Source organism: Lepidochelys kempii, chromosome 27 (genome assembly GCF_965140265.1).
Source record: "Lepidochelys kempii isolate rLepKem1 chromosome 27, rLepKem1.hap2, whole genome shotgun sequence".
In the NCBI taxonomy this organism is placed as follows: Eukaryota; Metazoa; Chordata; order Testudines; family Cheloniidae; genus Lepidochelys; species Lepidochelys kempii.
Window position 1 is genome coordinate 5,518,840 of NC_133282.1, and position 22,688 is coordinate 5,541,527.

General features: G+C 51.7%; 1 protein-coding gene across 1 annotated transcript in view; it reads left to right on the forward strand.

Annotated features, from left to right (window-relative positions):
• C1QL1 (complement C1q like 1) overlaps positions 1-21,791 on the forward strand; it is a 73,068-nt gene extending 51,277 nt beyond the window's left edge. The window contains exon 2 of the mRNA XM_073325664.1: positions 20,594-21,791. Within this exon, the coding sequence (XP_073181765.1) occupies positions 20,594-20,773 (180 nt within the window). The 3' untranslated portion in view covers positions 20,774-21,791. The remainder of the gene's footprint in view (positions 1-20,593) is intronic.
• Positions 21,792-22,688: the final 897 nt, after the last annotated feature.

Below are 22,688 nucleotides of genomic sequence, written 5' to 3' on the forward strand. Positions count from 1 at the left end.
TCACCAAAGCCAAATCTAAAATGGCATCCCCTCTAGTCGGTTCAGCAACTACTTGGTGAAGGAATCCATCAGCTATCGCATCTAGGAAAATCTGAGCCCTATTATAATTACTCGCACTCGTCCTCCAGTCTGTATCTGGGAAGTTAAAGTCTCCCATGATCACGCAGTTCCCATTAGTATTTACTTTATTAAAAACATTAAAGAGGTCTCTATCCATATCCAGATTAGATCCCGGCGGTCTATAGCCCACCCCAAGCACTATCCAGGGGAGGATCTAGTAGTTTTCTTCCCCAATGTGATTTTTGCCCAGACAGATTCGGTTTTATCCATTCCATCGCTTATTATTTCTTTACATTCTACCTCCTCATTGATAGACAATGCTACTCCGCCACCTTTGCCTTTATTTCTGTCTTTCCTAAACAGCACAGACCCTTCCATACCCATAGCCCAGTCGTGACGACTCTTCCACCCTGTTTCCGTTCCCCCTAGAATAGCTGGTTTCGCTTCCTGCACCAGTAACTCTAGTTCCTCCATTTTGTCACCCAGGCTCCTCGCTTTGGTGCACAAACGTCTTCATTCCTGCTGTTTGGCCTCGCTCACGTTCTGTACCCGATTGGGCCCGGTCATTCTACAGCCAGTGTGACCTGTTAGACTGGTATCCACACTGCCCGTCCTCCTACCCACGGCTGTATCCTCTTACTTCGTTTTCTTTCCTCTCAATGCTAAGATCCGGCGTGGAGATTACCTGGACATCTCCCAGCCATCTCCCCCAGATTCCTAGTTTAAAGCTCTTCATCAGTTGTGCCAACCTCCATCCTAGAAGTCTATTTCCTTCCCTACTCAGATGAAGTCCATCCCGAGAGAACTGTCCTCTGTCCATGAAGGCCTCCCAGGGGCCATACATCCCAAAGCCCTCCTTATAGCACCACTGCCTGAGCCATCTGTTGATAGTCATAATCTTGTCACACCTTTGCCCTTCTCTAGGAACAGGCAGAATCCCACTAAAGATTACCTGAGCCTCTATTTCCTTAAGCGTCCTCCCCAGCCTAGCATAGTCTCCCTTAATACTTTCCAGCGAGAATCTAGCCGTATCATTTGTTCCCACATGAAGGATAATTAGGGGATTCTTTCCTGCTGCCTTTAGAATCCTTTTCAACCTCAGGTCTACATCCCGTATCTTAGCACCTGGAAGACAGCACACCCTCCTATTCTCTGGATCAGCTCTGGTTACAGGCCTGTCTATTCTTCTCAGTAAAGAGTCCGCAATCACATAGACCCGCCTTTTCCTGGTGATGGTGCTATTCTCCAGTCTATCCCCTGTTCCCTCTGGCTGCAAGTTCTTTCCATCCCTATTCTCCCTTATAATCCTCTTTAACCCATCTTGTATCCTCCTAGGGCTCATATTTGGTGTAGTCTCCATTAACTCTTCCCCTTTTCCTATAGGACTAGCCGTTCTTCTCTTCTTCCTTGCCCTTCCACCTTCAGTGACTACCTGCTGAGCCCCTTCTTCATTTTCCAACTCTGCAAACCTGTTCTTGAGCTCTATTTCTCCTTCACTAGCCCGTCTTTTCCTCTGCCTCGTTCTTTTAGTCACATGCTTCCACTGACCACTTTCCTCACCCAGTCTCCCCTCAGAATTCCCCAGTCCTGCTTCCATCTGCAAGTCTGAGCTTTCCCCTTCAGATACCTCATGTCTTTGCTCCATAATCGGCTCAAACCCTGTCCTAAACTCAACCAGACTTTCCACCTGTATCTCCAAACCTCGGATCTTTTCCTCCATCAGCTCTATCGGTCGGCATTTCATACAGACAAAACTCTTACCAGGTGCCCCCTCCAGGGTCATGTTCATACCACAGCTTCCACATCCAGTCATCCTCATTGTGTCTTCCACGACAGGGTCACTCCCACTGCTGCCTCTGTATCTGTCATAGCCTTCCCACCTAAATCCTGTTAATCTGGGAAACACAAACCATACCAAAACACCACCACCCACAGAGAAAACAAAACAAAACAAAACAAAAAAACCACACACACCCCAAACAAGCACCACAAGACAAACTCCCCTTGCAAACTCCCACTCAAACGCCCCTGTTTACAGCTCTGTTTGCTAGCTCCTGTGCATGAAAAACCCCCTAAGCTTATTTCCCCAAGGCACAAATTCCTTCCTTGTCCTTGGACAGTATTGCTGCCACCACCAAGTGATTTAGACAAAAATTCATGAAAAGGGTCACTTGGAGTCCCTTGTTCCCCAAAGTATTCCCCCAAGCCCCTGTACCCCCTTTCCTGGGGAGGCTTGAGAATAATATACTGACCAACTGGTTACAATGTGAGCACAGACCAAACCCCTTGGTTTTTAGGACACTGAAAACCAATCAGGTTCTTAAAAGAAGGATTTTATTTAAAAAAAAAAGACTCATACCTGCAAAATTAGGATGGAAGGCAACTTTACAGGGTAAATAAAAAGATTTAAAACACAGAGAATTCCCCTATGACTCTGCTTGCCAGTTACAAAACAGGAATGAAATTACCTCTTAGAATAGGGAAAATTCAAAAGCTAAAACAAAAGATAATCTAACACATTTCCTTGCCTTACTTACAATTTTTGTAATCTTAAATGCTTATTTCAGGTATGTTTTCAGGAGATGTTTTTCTGCCTGGTCTCTCTCTCCGTCCAGAGAGGGAACAAACAAAGAGAGCACAAACGAAACCTCCTCCCCCCGCCCCTGATTTGAAAGTATCTTCTTTCCCCATTGGTCCTTTTGGTCAGGTGCCAACCAGGTTTTTGAGCTTCTTAGCCCCTTGCAGGTAAGGATTCAGTACAGCTGCTCAGGAGGGATTTTATGCTACCCTTAGCTGTATGTTGATGACAGAAGTGCACCACTGTAAATTGACATGGAGTGACACAGTCTAGCTCCGATCTGTTTAAATGTAGATGAAAAGTTTCTAAATTAAATACATGGCATGATGGTAAATAGGGGAAATAAAGTGAAGTGTGTCTGCCCAGCCCCCATCAATTCAGCCCTCCCAGCCCCCCACCAGTTCTGCCTCTAGCCTCCCATCTGCCCAGCTCTCCATCAGTTCTGCATCTAACCCTCCCCATCTGCCCAGCCCCCAACAGCTGTAGCCCGCGCAGCCTCACATCTGCTCCTACTGGGGCTCTTCACCCCTGTCTTCCAGGCGGAGTGGGGGGAGCTGCTGTGAAGTCCCCCGGCCAGCTGGGTGTTACAGGGAGGGTGGGGGACGTAGCCAGCCCTGCTCACAGGAGGTGGGGGAAGGAGGTAGTGGAGGACTGAGCTCCCTCCACCCCTGCCCTCCCAATGAGAATGGGCTAAGCTCCTGAGGGGAGTGGGAGCTCTGCTCCTCAGGAGACAGGACAGGGTGGCTGACACCCAACAGCGAGGGCCAAACGGGAGCCCCTTGCAGCCAGACCTGGCCCACAGCCACAAAATGAAGAACAGTGCAGGAAATGAAATATAGTTTGGGGGACCTCAAAATCTGAGAGCCCTGGCTGCAGCCCCTAAAGCCCCTGTGCTAATCGAGCCCTGCCCTCAAGGCAGCGCTGGGCTGGAACCCTTCCCTGCTGGGCTCTATGCTTCCCAGGGGTGGTGAGAAGAGGTTCCCTGCCCCCCTTTTTTCTGCCCTCCAATGTCACCCCAGGCAGGACTATGCATGAAGGTGGGAGGGGCCCTTGTAGGGGTGCAAACTAGGGCTGTCGATTAATCACAGTTAACTCACACAATTAACTCAAAAAAATTCAGAGCAGTTTTAATCACGCTGTTAAACAATAAAATAGCAATTGAAATGTATGATGTATTTTGGATGTTTTTCTACGTTTTTCTACGTTTTTATACATATTGTATTCTGTGGTGTAACTGAAATCAAAGTGTACATTATTTTTTATTTCAAATATTTGCACTGTAAAATTGATAAAGAAAAGAAATAGTATTTTTCACTTCACCTCATACAAGTGCCGGAGTGCAATCTCCTTGTCATGAAAGTGCAATTTACAAATGCAGATTTTTGTGTGTTACGTAACTGCACTCAAAAACAAAACAATGTAAAACTTCAGAGCCTACAAGTCCACTCAGTCCTACTTCTTGTTCAGCCAATCGCTAAGACAAACAAGTTTGTTTACATTTACAGGAGATAATGCTGCCTGCTTCTTATTTACAATGTCACCAGAAAGTGAGAATAGGTGTTTGCATGGCACTTTTGTAGCCGGCGTTGCAAGGTATTTACATGCCAGATATGCTAAACATTTGTATGCCCTTTCATGCTTCGGCCACCATTCCAGTTGACTATGATGCTTCCATGCTGATGACGCTCATTAAAAAAAATAATATGTTAATTAAATTTGTGATTGAACTCCTTGGGGGAGAATTGTATGTCGCCTGCTCTGTTTTACCGCATTCTGCCATGTATTTCATGTTCGAGCAGTCTCAGATGATGACCTAGCACATGTTGTTCCTTTTCAGAACACTTTCACTGCAGATTTCACAAAACGCAAAGAAGGTACCAATGTGAGATTTCAAAAGATAGCGACAGCCTGGACCCAAGGTTTAAGAATCTGAAGTGCCTTCCAGACTCTGAGAGGGACGAGGTGTGGAGCATGCCTTCAGCAGTCTTAAAATAACAACACTCAAGTGCAGAAACTACAGAACCCGAACCAACCTTCTGCTGGTGGCATCCGACTCAGATCATGAAAATGACCATGTGTCGGTCTCAGGACCAGCCTTAGGGAAAATGGCACCCTGGGAGAATTTGTATTTTGGTGCCCTCCCCCCATCATTCCTAGCCCCCATGGGCTCCCTGGGCTTTCCGCACTTCCCCCACCCCCACCCCACCTCTGGGCCCTGCCGCCTCCCACAGTGTTTAATTTGTATTGAAAGAGATGCCAGAGTTCAGACGTGGCTCAAATTAAGCCCTGGCAGGTCAGCCTGATACTTTAACCATGACTCCAGGGACTGCTTAGGTACCTGAAAACTCTAAGGTTTTTGCAGATAATAACTTAGGACTTAGCTGACAGGAGCACTGTATCTAATTGTTATATAAAGAAAGAAAAAATATATACAAACTCCAATTAAAGCCACGTTTAAAGTTGATATGTAAATTTAGAACAATCAAGAGATAACACAGCAAGATAGTCCCAATCCCAAACCTTGAGGTGTCAGTTCTAGATCTTTAACGCAGATCTCAGAAACACACGTTTGATACTTTGTACACTATCTTTATTAGAGATACATAAAAATAAATAAAATCTACTTAAAATCTGTGTTTACTGCCATTATCTACTAGTCAATTGTTTTTCACTAAAAACATAATTTTAACATATGTGACTGAGGGTTTTTTTTTTCTTTTATTAAGGAAGGGAATGAATTTTTCTAACGATGTTGGCATTCACGTTTACCGATCATAATCATGTCTGTGACTCACTGACATTGGACTCCATCACTGCTATTGGTATCAGAGCTGGAACTGCGTTTATTTTCATGAAAATTTTAAGTTATTTACAGATATAACTAAAAATACGATCTGAAAATAAGCGACCTTCATCTGCCCCGTGTCTAAAGTTCTGTGTTTCGCTAACGTTTTTTAAACTGGCACTGCTATGGTTAGTACAATCTAAAGTTACATTCTAGGAGGATACTATTATTGGATTGTACCTCTTTAAATAATGACTAACAAAGCACAATATGATAATAACAGTAATAATGATAATTACTCCGCCAGGACAGATTAGACATTTTAGAACTCAAGACTCAAAGAATTAAATGTAAGCATGAGAGAGAAATAAAATTATGAAATGCACAGACCAGGCAAAAAACTAAAACAACAGCACTCTGAAAGAATAAAATTACAGAGAACATATATGCATTGCAGGAAGTACCAACAAGTAACAACAACAACAATAATGTAATAATGTGCTGGGGGTGAGTGTGAAAGAAACAGCGTGTGTGAGCTGGGGGAGTGTGTGAGAGACTGCACGCGGCCCCTTTAAGAGAGCAGCACTCACCAGTCTGAAGGAAAGCTCCTTCAGACACAGCAGCAGCTGCCAGCAGCTCCGCCCCTCTCTTGGTGAACCCTGTCCTCCCCCCTCCGGCGCGGAGATGGGGTACATGGGGGGGGCAGGGTACACCCTGATATCAGAGCCCCTCCTCCTGCCTCCCTCCGTACAGCAAACGGGAAGCTCCCAGGAGCAGTTGGCCAGGGGCAGCTCCAAGGCAGGGGGCAGAACCGTGGGGCTGAAGACGCCAGCAGAGCAGCTGGGGAAGGGGCACCCCTGCTCAGAGGCACCCCATTTGTAACGATGCCCTGGGCATTCGCCCAGTTTGCCCCATGTAAGGCTGGCCCTGGTTGGTCTGCACTGCTTTGGATTGTTAGAGAGCAGAACCCGTCATCAGCATGGACGCATGTCCCCTGGCATGGTGGTTGAAGCATGAAGGGACATATGAATCTTTAGCACATCTGACATGTAAATACCTTGCGACACCAGCTACAACAGTGCCATGCGAACACCAGTTCTCACTGTCAGGTGACATTGTAAACAAGAAGCAGGCAGCATTATCTCCGGCAAATATAAACAACTTGTTTGTCTGAGCGACTGTCTGAACAAGCAGTAGGACTGTGTGGACTTGCAGCCTCTAAAATTTTACATTGTTTTATTTTTAATGCAGTTTTTTATACATAATTCTACATTTGTACATTCAACTTTAATGATAAAGAGATTGAACTACAGTACTTGTATTAGGTGAATTGAAAAATACTATTTCTTTTGTTTTTTTACACTGCAAATACTTGTAATCAAAATAAATATAAAGTGAGCACGGTGCACTTTGTATTCTGTGTTGTAATTGAAATCAATATATTTGAAAATGCAGAAAACATCCACAAATATTTAAATAAATGGTATTTTATTATTGTTTAACAGCGCGATTAATCACGATTAATTGCAATTAATTTTTTTAATCGCTTGACAGCCCTAGTACAAACACGTCGCTGCTCGCTTCCACCCTCTCACAGCTTCATAGATCCGAAGGCCAGAAGAGACCATTAGACTATCTGTTCTGACCTCCTGCATAGCACAGACCAGAAACCTGCCCCAAATAATTCCCAGTGCCGAGAGTTAGAAAAACAGCCAGTCTGGATTTTAAAATTGCAAATGACGGAGACTCCATCCCCACCCTGGGTAAGTTGTTCCTATGGTTAATTAACCTGAGTGGTAAGAATTTACACCTTATTTCCAGTCAGAATTTGTCTAGCTTCAACTTCCAGCCATTGGATGGTGTTGTCCCTTTCTGTGCTAGACTGAAGAGCCCATTATTAAATATTTGTCCCCCATGTCCTCTTGAATTTAAAGAGCCAGAGGGATCGAAACCCCCCGGCCTTATCCCAAGGCAGAATCCTGTATAGCACTTGGCAGCAGTCAGGGCCAATGGGTCCTGCCATCATTTGATACAGAAGGACTGTGCCAGGCCACTGGTCTAGATCCAGCAATCCCTGGACAGCAGGAGTGGGAAGAATCTAGCGGGTGATCCAGTGCATTCCCCTCCCACAGCTAGTGCAGGCCTGTGACCTCCACTTGGGCCCTCTGTCCTCATAGCAAACTGGCACCAAATTCTCTGACAGCCACTCTGTGGCAGCAGCCGTTGGAGTCCACTGCACCACCTCTGGATTCTTGGCCACGGGAGACCCTTTGTTCTGCAGGAGGTGCACATTGCTAACAGGGAGGTAAGTAAGCCTTGGAACAACCTACCAGGGGTATGGGGGATCCTCTGTCCCAGGAAGCCTCGAAACCGAGACAGGACGTCTCTTTCTAAGAGGCTCTAAATCAACCAGACACTCTGGGCTGGCTGCAGGAACCCCAGGGCGCCGGGCTGCGCTCTTCAGGAGATGAGACATGGGGACCGTTACCGTCCCTTGCGGCTGTAAAACCTCCAGCTCTGTGAGTTCCCCACTCCTCGTGCGCACACGCCACACGGGGCACACACGCTCCATACACGGCGCACACACGCCCCATACACGGCACACACGCCCCATACACGGCACACACGCTCCACACATGGTTCACACACGCTCCACACACGGCGCACACACGCCCCACACACGCTCCCCACACGGCGCACACACGCCCCATACACGGCGCACACGCTCCGCACATGGTTCACACATGCTCCACACACGGCACACACACGCCCCACACACGCTCCCCACACGGCACACACACGCCCCATACACGGCGCACACACGCCCCACACACGGCGCACACACGCCCCATACACGGCGCACACACGCCCCATACACGGCGCACACGCTCCACACATGGTTCACACACGCTCCACACACGCCCCACACACGGCGCACACACGCCCCATACACGGCACACACGCTCCACACATGGTTCACACACGCTCCACACACGCACCACACACGGCGCACACACGCCCCACACACGCTCCCCACACGGCACACACACACCCCACACACGGCGCACACACGCCCCACACACGCTCCCCACACGGCACACACACGCCCCACACACGGCGCACACACGCTCCCCACACGGCGCACACACGCCCCATACACGGCACACACGCTCCACACATGGTTCACACACGCCCCACACACGCTCCACACACAGCACACACGCCCCACACACGGCGCACACACGGCGCACACACGCCCCACACACGGCGCACACACGCCCCACACACGCTCCCCACACGGCACACACACGCCCCATACACGGCGCACACACGCCCCATACACGGCACACACGCTCCACACATGGTTCACACACGCTCCACACACGGCACACACACGCCCCACACACGGCACACACACGCCCCACACACGGCACACACACGCTCCACACACGGCGCACACACGCTCCACACACGGCGCACACACGCCCCACACACGGGGCACACATGCCCCACACGCGGCGCACACACGCTCCACACACGGCGCACACACGCTCCACACATGGTTCACACACGCACCACACACGGCGCACACACGCCCCACACACGGCGCACACACGCTCCACACACGGCGCACACACGCCCCACACACGGCGCACACACGCCCCATACACGGCGCACACACGCCCCGTACACGGCACACACACGCTCCACACACGGCGCACACACGCCCCACACACGGCACACACACGCTCCACACACGGCACACACACCCCCCACACACGGCGCACACACGCTCCACACACGGCGCACACACGCCCCACACACGGCGCACACACGCCCCATACACGGCGCACACACGCCCCATACACGGCACACACACGCCCCATACACGGCGCACACACGCCCCATACACGGCACACACACGCTCCACACACGGCGCACACACGCCCCACACATGGTTCACACATGCTCCACACACGGCACACACACGCCCCACACACGGCACACACACGCTCCACACACGGCGCACACACGCACCACACACGGCGCACACACGCTCCACACACGACGCACACACGCCCCACACATGGTTCACACACGCTCCACACACGGCGCACACACGCACCACACACGGCGCACACACGCTCCACACACGGCGCACACACGCTCCACACATGGTTCACACACGCTCCACACACGGCACACACACGCCCCATACACGGCGCACACACGCCCCACACACGGCGCACAGACGCCCCACACACGGCGCACACACGCTCCACACACGGCGCACACACGCTCCACACACGGCGCACACACGCCCCACACACGGCGCACACACGCCCCATACACGGCGCACACACGCCCCGTACACGGCACACACACGCTCCACACACGGCGCACACACGCCCCACACACGGCGCACACACGCCCCACACACGGCGCACACACGCCCCACACACGGCACACACACGCTCCACACACGGCGCACACACGCCCCATACACGGCGCACACACGCCCCACACACGGCGCACACACGCCCCACACACGGCACACACACGCTCCACACACGGCGCACACACGCTCCACACACGGCGCACACACGCCCCACACACGGCACACACACGCTCCACACACGGCGCACACACGCCCCATACACGGCGCACACACGCCCCATACACAGCACACACGCTCCACACACGGCGCACACACGCTCCACACACGGCACACACACGCCCCACACACGGCACACACACGCTCCACACATGGTTCACACACGCTCCACACACGGCGCACACACGCCCCATACACGGCGCACACACGCCCCATACACGGCGCACACGCTCCACACATGGTTCACACATGCTCCACACACGGCACACACACCCCCCACACACGGCGCACACACGCTCCACACACGGCGCACACACGCCCCACACACGGCACACACACGCTCCACACATGGTTCACACACGCTCCACACACGGCGCACACACGCTCCACACACGGCGCACACACGCCCCATACACGGCGCACACACGCCCCATACACGGCACACACACGCTCCACACACGGCACACACACGCTCCACACACGGCACACACACGCCCCATACACGGCGCACACACGCCCCACACACGGCGCACACACGCTCCACACACGGCACACACACGCCCCACACACGGCGCACACACGCCCCACACACGGCGCACACACGCCCCATACACGGCACACACACGCTCCACACACGGCGCACACACGCTCCACACATGGTTCACACATGCTCCACACACGGCGCACACACGCACCACACACGGCACACACACGCTCCACACACGGCGCACACACGCCCCACACGCGGCGCACACACGCTCCACACATGGTTCACACACGCTCCACACACGGCGCACACACGCTCCATACACGGCGCACACACGCCCCACACACGGCACACACACGCTCCACACACGGCGCACACACGCTCCACACACGGCGCACACACGCCCCACACACGGCGCACACACGCCCCATACACGGCACACACACGCTCCACACACGGCGCACACACGCTCCACACATGGTTCACACATGCTCCACACACGGCGCACACACGCCCCACACACGGCACACACACGCCCCACACACGGCACACACACGCCCCATACACGGCGCACACACGCCCCATACACGGCGCACACACGCCCCATACACGGCGCACACACGCCCCACACACGGCACACACACGCTCCACACACGGCGCACACACGCCCCATACACGGCGCACACACGCCCCACACACGGCACACACACGCCCCATACACGGCGCACACACGCCCCACACACGGCGCACACACGCCCCACACACGGCGCACACACGCCCCACACACGGCGCACACACGCCCCGTACACGGCACACACACGCCCCACACACGGCGCACACACGCCCCACACACGGCGCACACACGCCCCACACACGGCGCACACACGCCCCACACACGGCGCACACACGCCCCACACACGGCGCACACACGCCCCACACACGGCGCACACACGCCCCGTACACGGCACACACACGCTCCACACACGGCGCACACACGCCCCACACACGGCGCACACACGCCCCACACACGGCGCACACACGCTCCACACATGGTTCACACACGCTCCACACACGGCACACACACGCTCCCCACATGGTGCACACACGCTCCACACACGGCGCACACACGCTCCACACACGGCGCACACGCCCCATACACGGCGCACACGCTCCACACATGGATCACACACGCTCCACACACGGCGCACACACGCACCACACACGGCGCACACGCAACATACACGGTGCACACACGCCCCATACACGGCGCACACGCAACATACACGGTGCACACACGCCCCATACACGGCACACACACGCTCCACACACGGCACACACACAGTCCACACACAGTCCACACACAGCGCACACACTCCCCACATGGTGCACACACGCCCCACACACGGCGCACACACGGCGCACACGCCCCACACACGGCACACACACGCTCCACACACGGCGCACACACACACGACACATGGTTCACACACGCCCCACACATGGTTCACACACACACGACACAAGTCCTCCTTTTCTTTTTGCGAATACAGACTAACACGGCGGCTGCTCTGAAACCTGTCATTAAATAAACACAGTCTCCTGTCTGCAAACAATCTTTCACGTCCAACAGAGAATTGTTCCAAGGGTAATTGGAGGAGGTCTCCTCGAAGCACTAGACTGTGGGAACGGTGCTGGGTTGTTTTTTTTAAACTATGTCTTTATATAGGAAGTTTAAATAGGTTTAAAAATCCAGCCATGAAATACCAGAGACAAAACATAATAATTACAACAGGTCTCAGAGCAGCAGCCGTGTTAGTCTGTATTCGCAAAAAGAAAAGGAGGACTTGTGGCACCTTAGAGACTAACCAATTTATTAGAGCATGAGCTTTCGTGAGCTACAGCCACGGATGCATAGAATGGACCATATAGTAAGAAGATCTATATATGCATACAGAGAAGGTGGAAGTTGCCATACAAACTGTAAGAGGCTAATTAGTTAAGATGACCTATTATCAGCAGGAGAAAAAACTTTTGCAGTGATAATCAAGGTGGCCCATTTAGACAGTTGACAAGAAGGTGTGAGGATACTTAACTTAGGGAAATAGATTCAATATGTGTAATGACCCAGCCACCCCCAGTCTCTATTCAAACCCAAGTTAATGGGATCTAGTTTGCATGTTAATTCAAGCTCAGCAGTTTCTTGTTTTTGAAGCTTTTCTGTTGCAGAATTGCCACCCTTAAGTCTTTTACAACAGTGAGCTTTTGTTCAGCGAAACAATGCACAGCAATATTCTCCCTGGAGCTCTCTGGTTAACAGGGTGTTACTGTCTTAGAGAGTGAGCATCTTTATGTTGCCCATTACATGTTGTTTCTGGTGGTTTTATTAAATTGATTGATATCCCTGATTACACATCTTTTAGCAAACCAGGCATGTCTATCAAATGTTAATATTTTAAAAATGTGGACAGGTATGCTGGGTTCTTTGAAAGCATGAATGCAATCAAATCTCTAACTATCTATCTGTTCTCTTTTCGGAGCAGCAACCGTGTTAGTCTGTATTCGCAAAAGAAAAGGAGGACTTGGGGCACCTTAGAGACTAACAAATTTATTTATTATTTATTATTTATTTATGCCACTGCATGCATCCGATGAAGTGAGCTGTAGCTCACGAAAGCTCATGCTCAAATAAATTTGTTAGTCTCTAAGGTGCCACAAGTCCTCCTTTTCTATCTGTTCTCTGTCTGTTTGCTGGGAACATAATTGGTGCATTAATTTTTGCACAACACCCACCTCCCGTATTATTTGAATCATTGTGGTTGAGCTATTTTATTTTTTCCAAGGGAGGCTCTCAGTAGCTGAGCAGCTACTCGCATATGAGAGATTAATTCTTCATTTCCTCTTGTTTCAGAGTAGCAGCCATGTTAGTCTGTATCCGCAAAAAGAAAAGGAGTACTTGTGGCACCTTAGAGACTAACAAATTTATCTGAGCATAAGCTTTCGTGAGCTACAGCTCACTTCATCGGATGCATTCAGTGGAAAATACAGTGGGGAGATTTATATTCATAGAGAACATGAAACAATGGGTGTTACCATACACACTGTAACGAGAGTGATCAGGTAAGGTGAGCTATTACCAGCAGGAGAGAAATAATCAAGGTGGGCCATTTCCAGCAGTTGACAAGAACATCTGAAAGGACTGCTAAAGGATCCTGCCCCCAGCCTAAGAGGGGGATCACAGGACCTGGAAACCAAATGAGTATGGGGGACAACTAATGAAATAACAGGGACAGGAGTTTGGTCAAAGGGTCAAACAAAGGGAACCATCCCTGGCAGAACCCTGGACAGCGCCCACTGCTCCTCAATACAGGAGACTGATAGAAGGCAGATATATTAACCCCAAGTTAAGTAGGTCCCTTTTCCCTGGGTAAGGTAACAGGGAAGGTTCCAGAACAATCAGGAACTTTCTAGAATCAATTAAGACAGGCAGGCTAATCAGGGCACCTGGGTTTAAAAAGTAGCTCACTTCAGTTTGTGGTGTGCGTGCGAGGAGCTGGGAGCAAGAGGCACAAGAAGCTGAAAGTGAGAAGGCGTACTACTGGGACACTGAGAAGCACAAGTATTATCAGACATCAGGAGGAAGGTCCCGTGGTGAGAATAAAGAAGGTGTTGGGAGGAGGCCATGGGGAAGTCGCCCAGGGAGTTGTAGCTGTCACACAGCTGTTCCAGGAGCCACTGTAGACAGCTGCAATCCACAGGGCCCTGGGCTGGAACCCAGAGTAGAGGGCAGGCCTGGGTTCCCCCATCCCTCCATCCCCCCAATTCCCTACTTGATACCGGAGGAGATGAACTGGACTGTGGGTTCCACCAGGGGGGAAGGTCTCTGGCCTGTTCCCCGATCCACTAGTTGGATCAGCAGAGACTGCGGGGATTTTTCTTCTTCCTTTTCCCTATGCTAGCCAGTGATGAGGCTAACAGAGTGAACGGCAGATTTGAGCCACGAAAGTGGCCCAACTGAGGGCTGCCATGAACCTCTTAGGCGAGCAAATCCTCCAATAAACACAGGACCCACCAAAGCAGAGGAGGAACATTGTCACAGTATCTACACTCATTCTTGGTCTTCTTTTATTCCATATGAATTCTAAGAACATTCTCTGTATTCCTGCTAGGATTTTATCTGGGATGGTTACAAAAGATTTTAAATCAAGAAAGATAGAACAAAATGTTCATTTTGATCATGGTCTCTGCAAGTTTTATTCCTGTGGTGGATTCATTGTTCCTTATCCTCAGTGCAAAATGCTGCATGGCCAGTGCAAAAAGCAAAGGAGACAATAGACAACCCTGCCTTGTCCCACTGTGTGATTCCACCTCGCACAGCTGCTTTTGGCCTGGTGTAAGGAGCAGTTATCCAGGTATAGGACTGGGGCCAATGTCTGTATAGGACAGGACTTGAAACAGAAAGTTCCACATTTGGTTTCAAAAGCTTCCCGTGCATCAAGCGATATCAAAAGAAATGGATGGGTTTTTGAGCTGGCATTATGGATGAATTCAAGTACTGTCTGATTTTTGTCTGTCCTTAATGAATCTGGTCTGATCTGATTTTATATAAACAGAGAACATGGACTGCAATTGGCTAGCTAGTATTTTTGCTAAAATCTTTATGCTAAGATTCAGAAGTGATATGGGCCTATCAGAGCTAAATAAGGTAAATTGCACTATATAGGAAGTCAGACTAGATGATCAACAAATGGTCCCTCTGGCCTGTAATCTATGACTCCAGGGTCATTCCCAAAGTTAGGGAGAACAACAACAGTAGTTTCTGTCATAGGCTGTGGAAGTTCCTCCCCAAAAAGAATGGCATTGAAGGTACATTTCAAAGGATTCCCAAATACCTCCTTAAATACTTTGTAATACTCAGCTGGAATGCTGTCAGATCCTGGAGTTTTACCACTTTTCATACTTCTGATTGCCTTTAAGATTTCTTCTTCTGCTATTTCTTTATCTAAAGTTTCTTTATCAATTTTGTTTATCTTTGGCAAGCCTGATACTTCCAGATATAGAATTGTAGAATCGTAGGACTTGAAGGGACCTGGAGAGGTCATCTAGTTCAGTCCCCTGCACTCATAGCAGGACAAAGTATTATCTAGACCATCCCTGGCAGGTGTTTGTCTAACCTGCTCTTAAAAATCTCCAGTGACAGAGATTCCACAACCTCCCTGGGCATAGATGACTCATGCTGCCCGATACCAGGCGTGGAGGAGAGGGGACGGGGTGGGCCACTGCCCCAGCCAGTCTCTTTCAGGAAGCCCCCATGCTGCAGAGCAGCGACCCTGAGTGGTCCCTCCCCTTCCACTCCCCACCAGGGGGCAGGCACAATGGGAGAAGTTCAGAGCCCCTCTTCCTCCCCGACCCCGGCAGGCCAAGCAGAAATCTGGGGGGCACTTGACCCCACATGCCCCCCCTACACATCACCTATGTGACCCCGAGGCAATTTATTCCAGTGCTTAACAACCCTGACAGTCAGGAAGCTTTTCCTAATGTCCAACCTAAACTTCCCTTGCTGCAATTTAAGCCCATTGCTTCTTGTCCTGTCCTCAGAGGTTAAGAACAATTTTTCTCCCTCCTCCTTATAACAACCTTTTATGTTCTTGAAAACTGTTATCATGTCCCCTCTCAGTCTTCTCCAGACTAAACAAACCCAATTTTTTCCAGTCTTCCCTCATAGGCCATGTATTCTAGACCTTTAATCATTTTTGTTGCTCTTCTTTGGACTTTCTCCAATTTGTCCACATCTTTCCTGAAATGTGGCACCTAGAACTGGACACAATACTCCAGTTAAGGCCTAATCAGCGCAGAGTAGAGTGGAAGAATTACTTCTCGTGTCTTGCTTACAACACTCCTGCCAATACATCCCAGAATGATGTTTGCTTTTTTTGGAACAGCATTACACTGTTGACTCATATTTAGCTTGTGATCCACTATGACCCCCAGATCCTTTTCCGCAGTACTCCTTCCAAGGCAGTCATTTCCCATTTTGTGCAACTGATTGTTCCTTCCTAAGTAGAGTACTTTGCATTTGCCCTTATTGAATTTCATCCTATTTACTTCAGACCATTTCTCCAGTTTGTCCAGCTCATTTTTAATTTTAATCCTGTCGTCCAAAGCACTTGCAACCCCTCCCAGATTGGTATAGTCCACAAACTTTATAAATGTACTCTCTATGCCATTATCTAAATCATTGATGAAGATATTGAACAGAACTGAACTCAGAATTGATCCCTGCAGGACCCCACTCATTATGTCCTTCCAGCTTAACTGTGAGCCATGGATAACTACTCTCTGGGAACAGTTTTCCAACCAGTTATGCACAAACCTTACAGTAGCTCCCTTTCAAAAGTGTTACTAAAGTCAAGATATACCATATCTACTGCTTCCCCCCATCCACAAGGTTTATTACCTTGTCAAAGAAAGCTATTAGGTTGGTTTGACACAATTTGTTCTTGACAAATCCATGCTGACTGTTATTTATCACCTTATTATCTTCTACGTGTTTACAAATGGATTGCTTCATTATTTGCTCCAGTATCTTTCCAGGTACAGAAGTCAAGCTGACTAGTCTGTAATTCCCTGGGTTGTCCTTATTTCTCTTTTTATAGATTGGCACTAGATTTGCCCTTTCCAGTCCTCTGGAATCTCTCCCGTCTTCCATGACTTTTCAAAAATAAACACTAATGGCTCAGACATCTCCTTGAGTATTCTTCTAGAATGGATTTCATCAGGCCCTGGTGACTTAACAACAGCTAACTTATCTAAGTCATTTTAAACTTGTTCTTTCCCTATTTTAGCATCTGATCCTACCTCATTTCCCTGGCATTCGCTATGTTAGATGTCTGATCACTTCTAGCCCTAAATGGCCCCCTCAAGGATTGAGCTCACAACCCTGGGTTTAGCAGACCAATGCTCAAGCCACTGAGCTATCCCTGCATTGCCCCTACGCTGTCATAGTTGTATTTATTTACTAGCATTTCGAGTTCTTCCTGCTTATTCCCCATACTTCTCGCATTAGTATACAGACATTTCTTTGAGTGGGGTGGGGGGAGGTATTTTTTCATGTGTTGTGTGTATAAAAGACCTTCTACACTTTCCACAGTATGCATCCGATGAAGTGAGCTGTAGCTCACGAAAGCTTATGCTCAAATAAATTGGTTAGTCTCTAAGGTGCCACAAGTCCTCCTTTTCTTTCAGAGTATCTGTTCCTTCTCACTCTGTTTTCTAGATCATCCAGTTTAAGCTGCACCCCTCTCTTCTGCTCCATGAGTGCCATGTGGCTCTCTCTCACTTGCTTCTCTTAGGCCATTCTCTACAGGCTCAGTGACGCACTCTTCCAAGTCCGTAACTTCCTTCGTTACTGCCCAAAGCGTGGTTGTCAGATCCTCTCTCATGGCCGTAAACTCCGACATCACTCCCCACTGTCTGCTAGCCTTTGGTAGCCATTTGGACTTCTGCAGCCCTGGCATTTCTGCCTGATTTGCTTGCCATATGTTCACTTGGCATCTGAGAGATCTCTCTCCTCTCCTCACTGCGAGCTGAAAACACTCATCTGAATGAAGGATCGTTTTAAATTTTCCGATTTTTTGGAGACTCTGCAATTCTGTGCTCGGGTTTTGAGGGAGGTTCAGAGCGGTTGATCACGGGTGGTGGGTATTGAAGACTAAGCCTCCCCTGACACAAGCCGTGGACCCGCCCAATCTCTGCCCCGAGGCCCTGCCCTCCTTCCCCATCTACCCTTAAACTGGTGGGGGGTGCTCAGCTTCAGCCAGCAGCCTGGAGTTAGGGCCTGTTGGCGGCATGGGGTGGCACTCAGGCCAGGCTGGCCTGGGGGTGGTGGTATCAGGCCAGAGGCCCAGGGTGGCCCAGGGGCCAGGCCGGCGCTTGGGAGGGCCAGCCAGCATGGCTGGGGTGGGCAGGCTGGGGCTCCTCCTGCCATGGAGGGGGAGTCTCCAGGCGCCTCTGGTTACGGGAGGGGGCCTTGGGGCTCCAGCATACGGGGGGCAGGGCCTCAGGTGGAAGGGGCAAGGCCATTGGGCTAGCCTCCCCAAAGGCGGGGTTCACCTGCCACCCATGAGGTCGATGGAAGCAGATTACTTTGCTATCCCCTCAGAGCTCAGACTTCAGGCTGCCATGTTAGTTGGGCCCCTGCTGGTCTCCAGTGCTGCTGGGTTTTTTAATTCCTGAAAATTATCCTCACTTTTATTTTGGTGCACTCCTAGAAATGCCCCCCGAAGTGTTAAGCTGTAAGGAACTATGAGAACTAGGGCCCGAGGCTATTTGGGCCAAGCTGTAGCACAAAGGTTTTTATTTATCAATGAGCCATGGCAGCTGCCCGTGTTTCTCACATGGTATTAACCTCGTGTTCAAGGGATACAGTCTCAGCCTTCCTGGTGGGCTCTTTGCCTGGGAATAGATGGTAGTTCTATGTGGAACTTTTCTGAGACCAAAACTGTTGTGCCCCAGACTGGGACTTGGAAAATCTAGGTTCAATTTTCTGCTCTGCTACAGACACGCCCTGGGACCTGGGGCAGCTCCTGAGGGGCCAGACTTTCAAACAGCTGGTAGCCAACAGGGAAATGTGGCTCAGTCTCCATCCATCACAGGGGCTGATGGTCCATCCTGGGCCTGGCTTGCCGGCATTAGCCTGCAGGCTGTGTGGAGCAGGGACTGTCTCTAGGCGAGTCTATGTGCCAGGCCCTGCTCTTGGCTGAGCCCCCTAGGAGTTCCTGGAACAATCACCCGAGCAGCCTAGCTGCAAGCTCTCCAGCCAGGCCTGTCTCACCGAAAGCCTTCCCGCCGCCTGACTGACACTCGCAGCATCGACGCCCCAGAGCACCCCAGCCAGCCCCGCTCGAAACAGAAACACAATCAACAAGTGAAAAGGGACGTTAATCACGTCCACTGCACGAGCCCCCAGCCCCTCCTACAAGTAGAGCTTAGCACAGAGAGGGGCTGCCCGAGATGCCACGAGGTGCTTTGCTATGCTATTGATTTTATGGACAAGGTACCTAGATACTATGGTGATGGGCGGCCGTATAAAACCGTCAGATAGAAGAGTTCCCCTTAACTTCCCTCCCCCTCGGGAAGCTGGGCTCTGGACAGGGGAGGGGATGCCCTTGTACCCCTCCTGCGCTGGCAGCCTTGCTCCCTGGACTCAGAACAGGCTCTCTGCCGGGTGCTAGGCATGTCCCTGCACTCTCAGCAGAGACCTCATGATGCCGCTCCTGTCTGTGCCAGGGTCATGCTGCACTCAGAGCCATGGCACCTCCAGAAACGTCTGCCTTCACCGTGCCTCCCTCCCAATTTATAACCTGCCCCTTCCCTTGCTGCCTAGCCTTGCCCAGCACTGATCCTTTACCTGCTCTTCTAAGGAGTCCTTTCCTTTCTTCTTTACCTCTTCCCTTTCCCCATCCTGCCTTTTCTCTCCTCGCCTTTGCTCGCTCTGCTCCAGCTGCTTCTTTCTTTCTTTCTTTCTTTCTTTCTTTCTTTCTTTCTTTCTTTCTTTCTTTCTTTCTTTCTTTCTTTCTTTCTTGCCCTCCCCTTGCCAGTTTCATAGATTCCAAGGCCAGATCATCCAGGCTGACCTTCTGTAGGACCCAGGCCATAACCCCTAGAGCAGATCTCTTAGAAAAACATCCAGTCTTGAGTTGCACATTGTCGGTAGTGGAAAAACCATGCCCACCCCCAGGAAGCAGTTCCCATGGTCGTCAGTTCTTCAGCTCCACTCCTTCCTGAGCCCTGCGCTGGCCGCAGGTTTCCAGCCACCACTCTCCTGTTAGCCTCCCCATGATGTGGACCCCGTCACAGCCTTGCAGGAGAAGAGTGAGGGGAGCTGGCCCAGGCAGTGCAGGACTAGGGGACACTGCGCTGGGCAGGAAGGGGCCCAGCCTCTGGCTCATGGTCAGGGAGGCAGCAAGGCATGGGGTCTGGGCCCCGACCAGCCCTGGCGATTGGTGCAGTGAGCCGGGATGGGGGCTGGCCGTGGGGCGACAGATGACCGCGCTCTCTCTCCTCCCGCAGGTGCGGGCCAGTGCGATTGCGCAGGACGCGGACCAGAACTACGACTACGCCAGCAACAGTGTCATCCTGCACCTGGACCCCGGCGACGAGGTCTTCATCAAACTGGACGGCGGCAAGGCGCACGGGGGGAACAACAACAAATACAGCACATTCTCGGGCTTCATCATCTACTCGGACTGAGCTGCCGCCCGCTCGCCCTCGCCAAGCAGACTGGGAAGGCTCCCCGGGGCGGGGCCCATCCCTAGAGCCTGGCCCGGGGGTCTGGCCCCGGCCTCCCTGCCACACGGAGCGCCGGGGAGGGCATCCGGCTGCCGACAGTGAGACCCTGACATCTGCCCCTTTCCCTTCACTTCTTTCCTCCCCCAACAGCTACGCAGCCCCCATGAGCCCCATCTCACCTGACGGCCACGCGACCCCTCGTGATACCCGTCTCACTCCCTGACTGCCACACGGCCCCTCATGAGCCCCGTCTCGCCCCCGACAGCCACGTGGCCCCCCGTGAGCCCCGTCTCACCCCCCAACGGCCACGCAGCCCCCCATGAGCCTTGTCTCACCCCCAGACGGTCACATGATCCCTCGTGAGCCCTGTCTCACCCCATGATGGGCACGCGGCCCCTCACAAGCTCCGTTCCATCCCTACTACCACATGGCCCCAGTGAGCCCCATCCCATCCCCCAATGACCATGTGGCCCCCCACAAGCCCCATCTCACCCCCGCAATGGCCACGCAGCTCCTCATTAACCCCAGCCCACCCCCCAATAGTTACACAGTGCCCACAAGCTCCGTTCTACCCCTGACTACCACGCAGCCCCTGGCGAGCCTTGTTCCACCCCCCCGATGGCCACATGGCACCCCATGAGCTCCGTCCCATCCCCCGACAGCCACATGGCCCAAGAGCCCTATCCCACCCCCTGACAGCCATGCGGCCTCCAATATATGGGGGCCTCTCCTGGGGAGCAGTGGGGGGCAGCTGGACCTGCAGCCCCCTCCCCTGAAGAACGGGGTGGGGGAGACAACGCCACCATGGGTGCACCCAGCCTCCCTTCCGCACAAGCCCTCACAGGTGGAGCGAGGGACCCGGCCATGTCAGTCCCCTCCCTGACGCCCATCCCGACACCAGAGCTGGGGGCTGGGGCTGAAAGTCAGGCAGGGGCAGGGATTGATTTTCTTACCAATATCAGAGCAAATCCGTGGTAAATAAGAGCTGTGACCTCTCCCGAGTCTGGTTTCTTCTTCCATGCGCTGCTCTCCACGGGCTTGGCTTCGCTGTCCTGCCCCAGGGACAGGGCGGGGAGTGGGCAGGCGGGAGTGCGGGGTTGCCAGACATGGCCTTTCTGAAACTCCATCACAGCCCGGAGCCAGGGTCAGATCAGCAACTGTCTGTCCATCCATCCATCTGTCCAGCTACTCAGACAGGCCTCTGGCCCTCCATCCCTCTATCCTTCTATCCAGCCATCCAGTCCTCTGTCTATCCATCCCTCCAGCCAGCCAGCCTTCCGCCCATCCCTCCATCCATCCATCCTTCTGTCCGTCCATCCCTCTCTCCATCCATCAGTACAGCCAGACACCCCTCTGTCCATCTGTCTGTCCATCCATCCATCAACCCTCCCTCCCGCCATCCCTCTATCCTTCTGTCCTGCCAGCCAGTCCTCTGTCCATCCGTCCCTTCATCCATTCTTTTGTCCAGCCAGCCAGTCCTCTGTCCACCCGTCTCTCCATCCCTCCATCCATCCTTCTGTCCAGTCAGCCACCCCTCTACCCATCTGTCCCTCCATCCATCCATCCATCCCTCTGTCCCTCCATCCATTCATCCCCCTATCCAGCCAACCAGCCCTCTGTCCATCCAACCCTCCATCCATCCTTCTAGCCATCCATCCATCTATCTCTCTTTCCAGCCAGCCTCCCTTCTGTCTATCCGTCCCTCCATCCATCCCTCTGTCTAGCCTGCAAGACCGCCAAGCCAGCAGCCAGTCTTCTGTCCATCCATCCAACCCTCCCTCCCTCCATCTGTCCAGTATCACTCCATGGGCTTGAATTAAACAAACAAGCAAGCTAATAAATGAACCCCCACCCATCCACTAAGCTGGCATGTTCA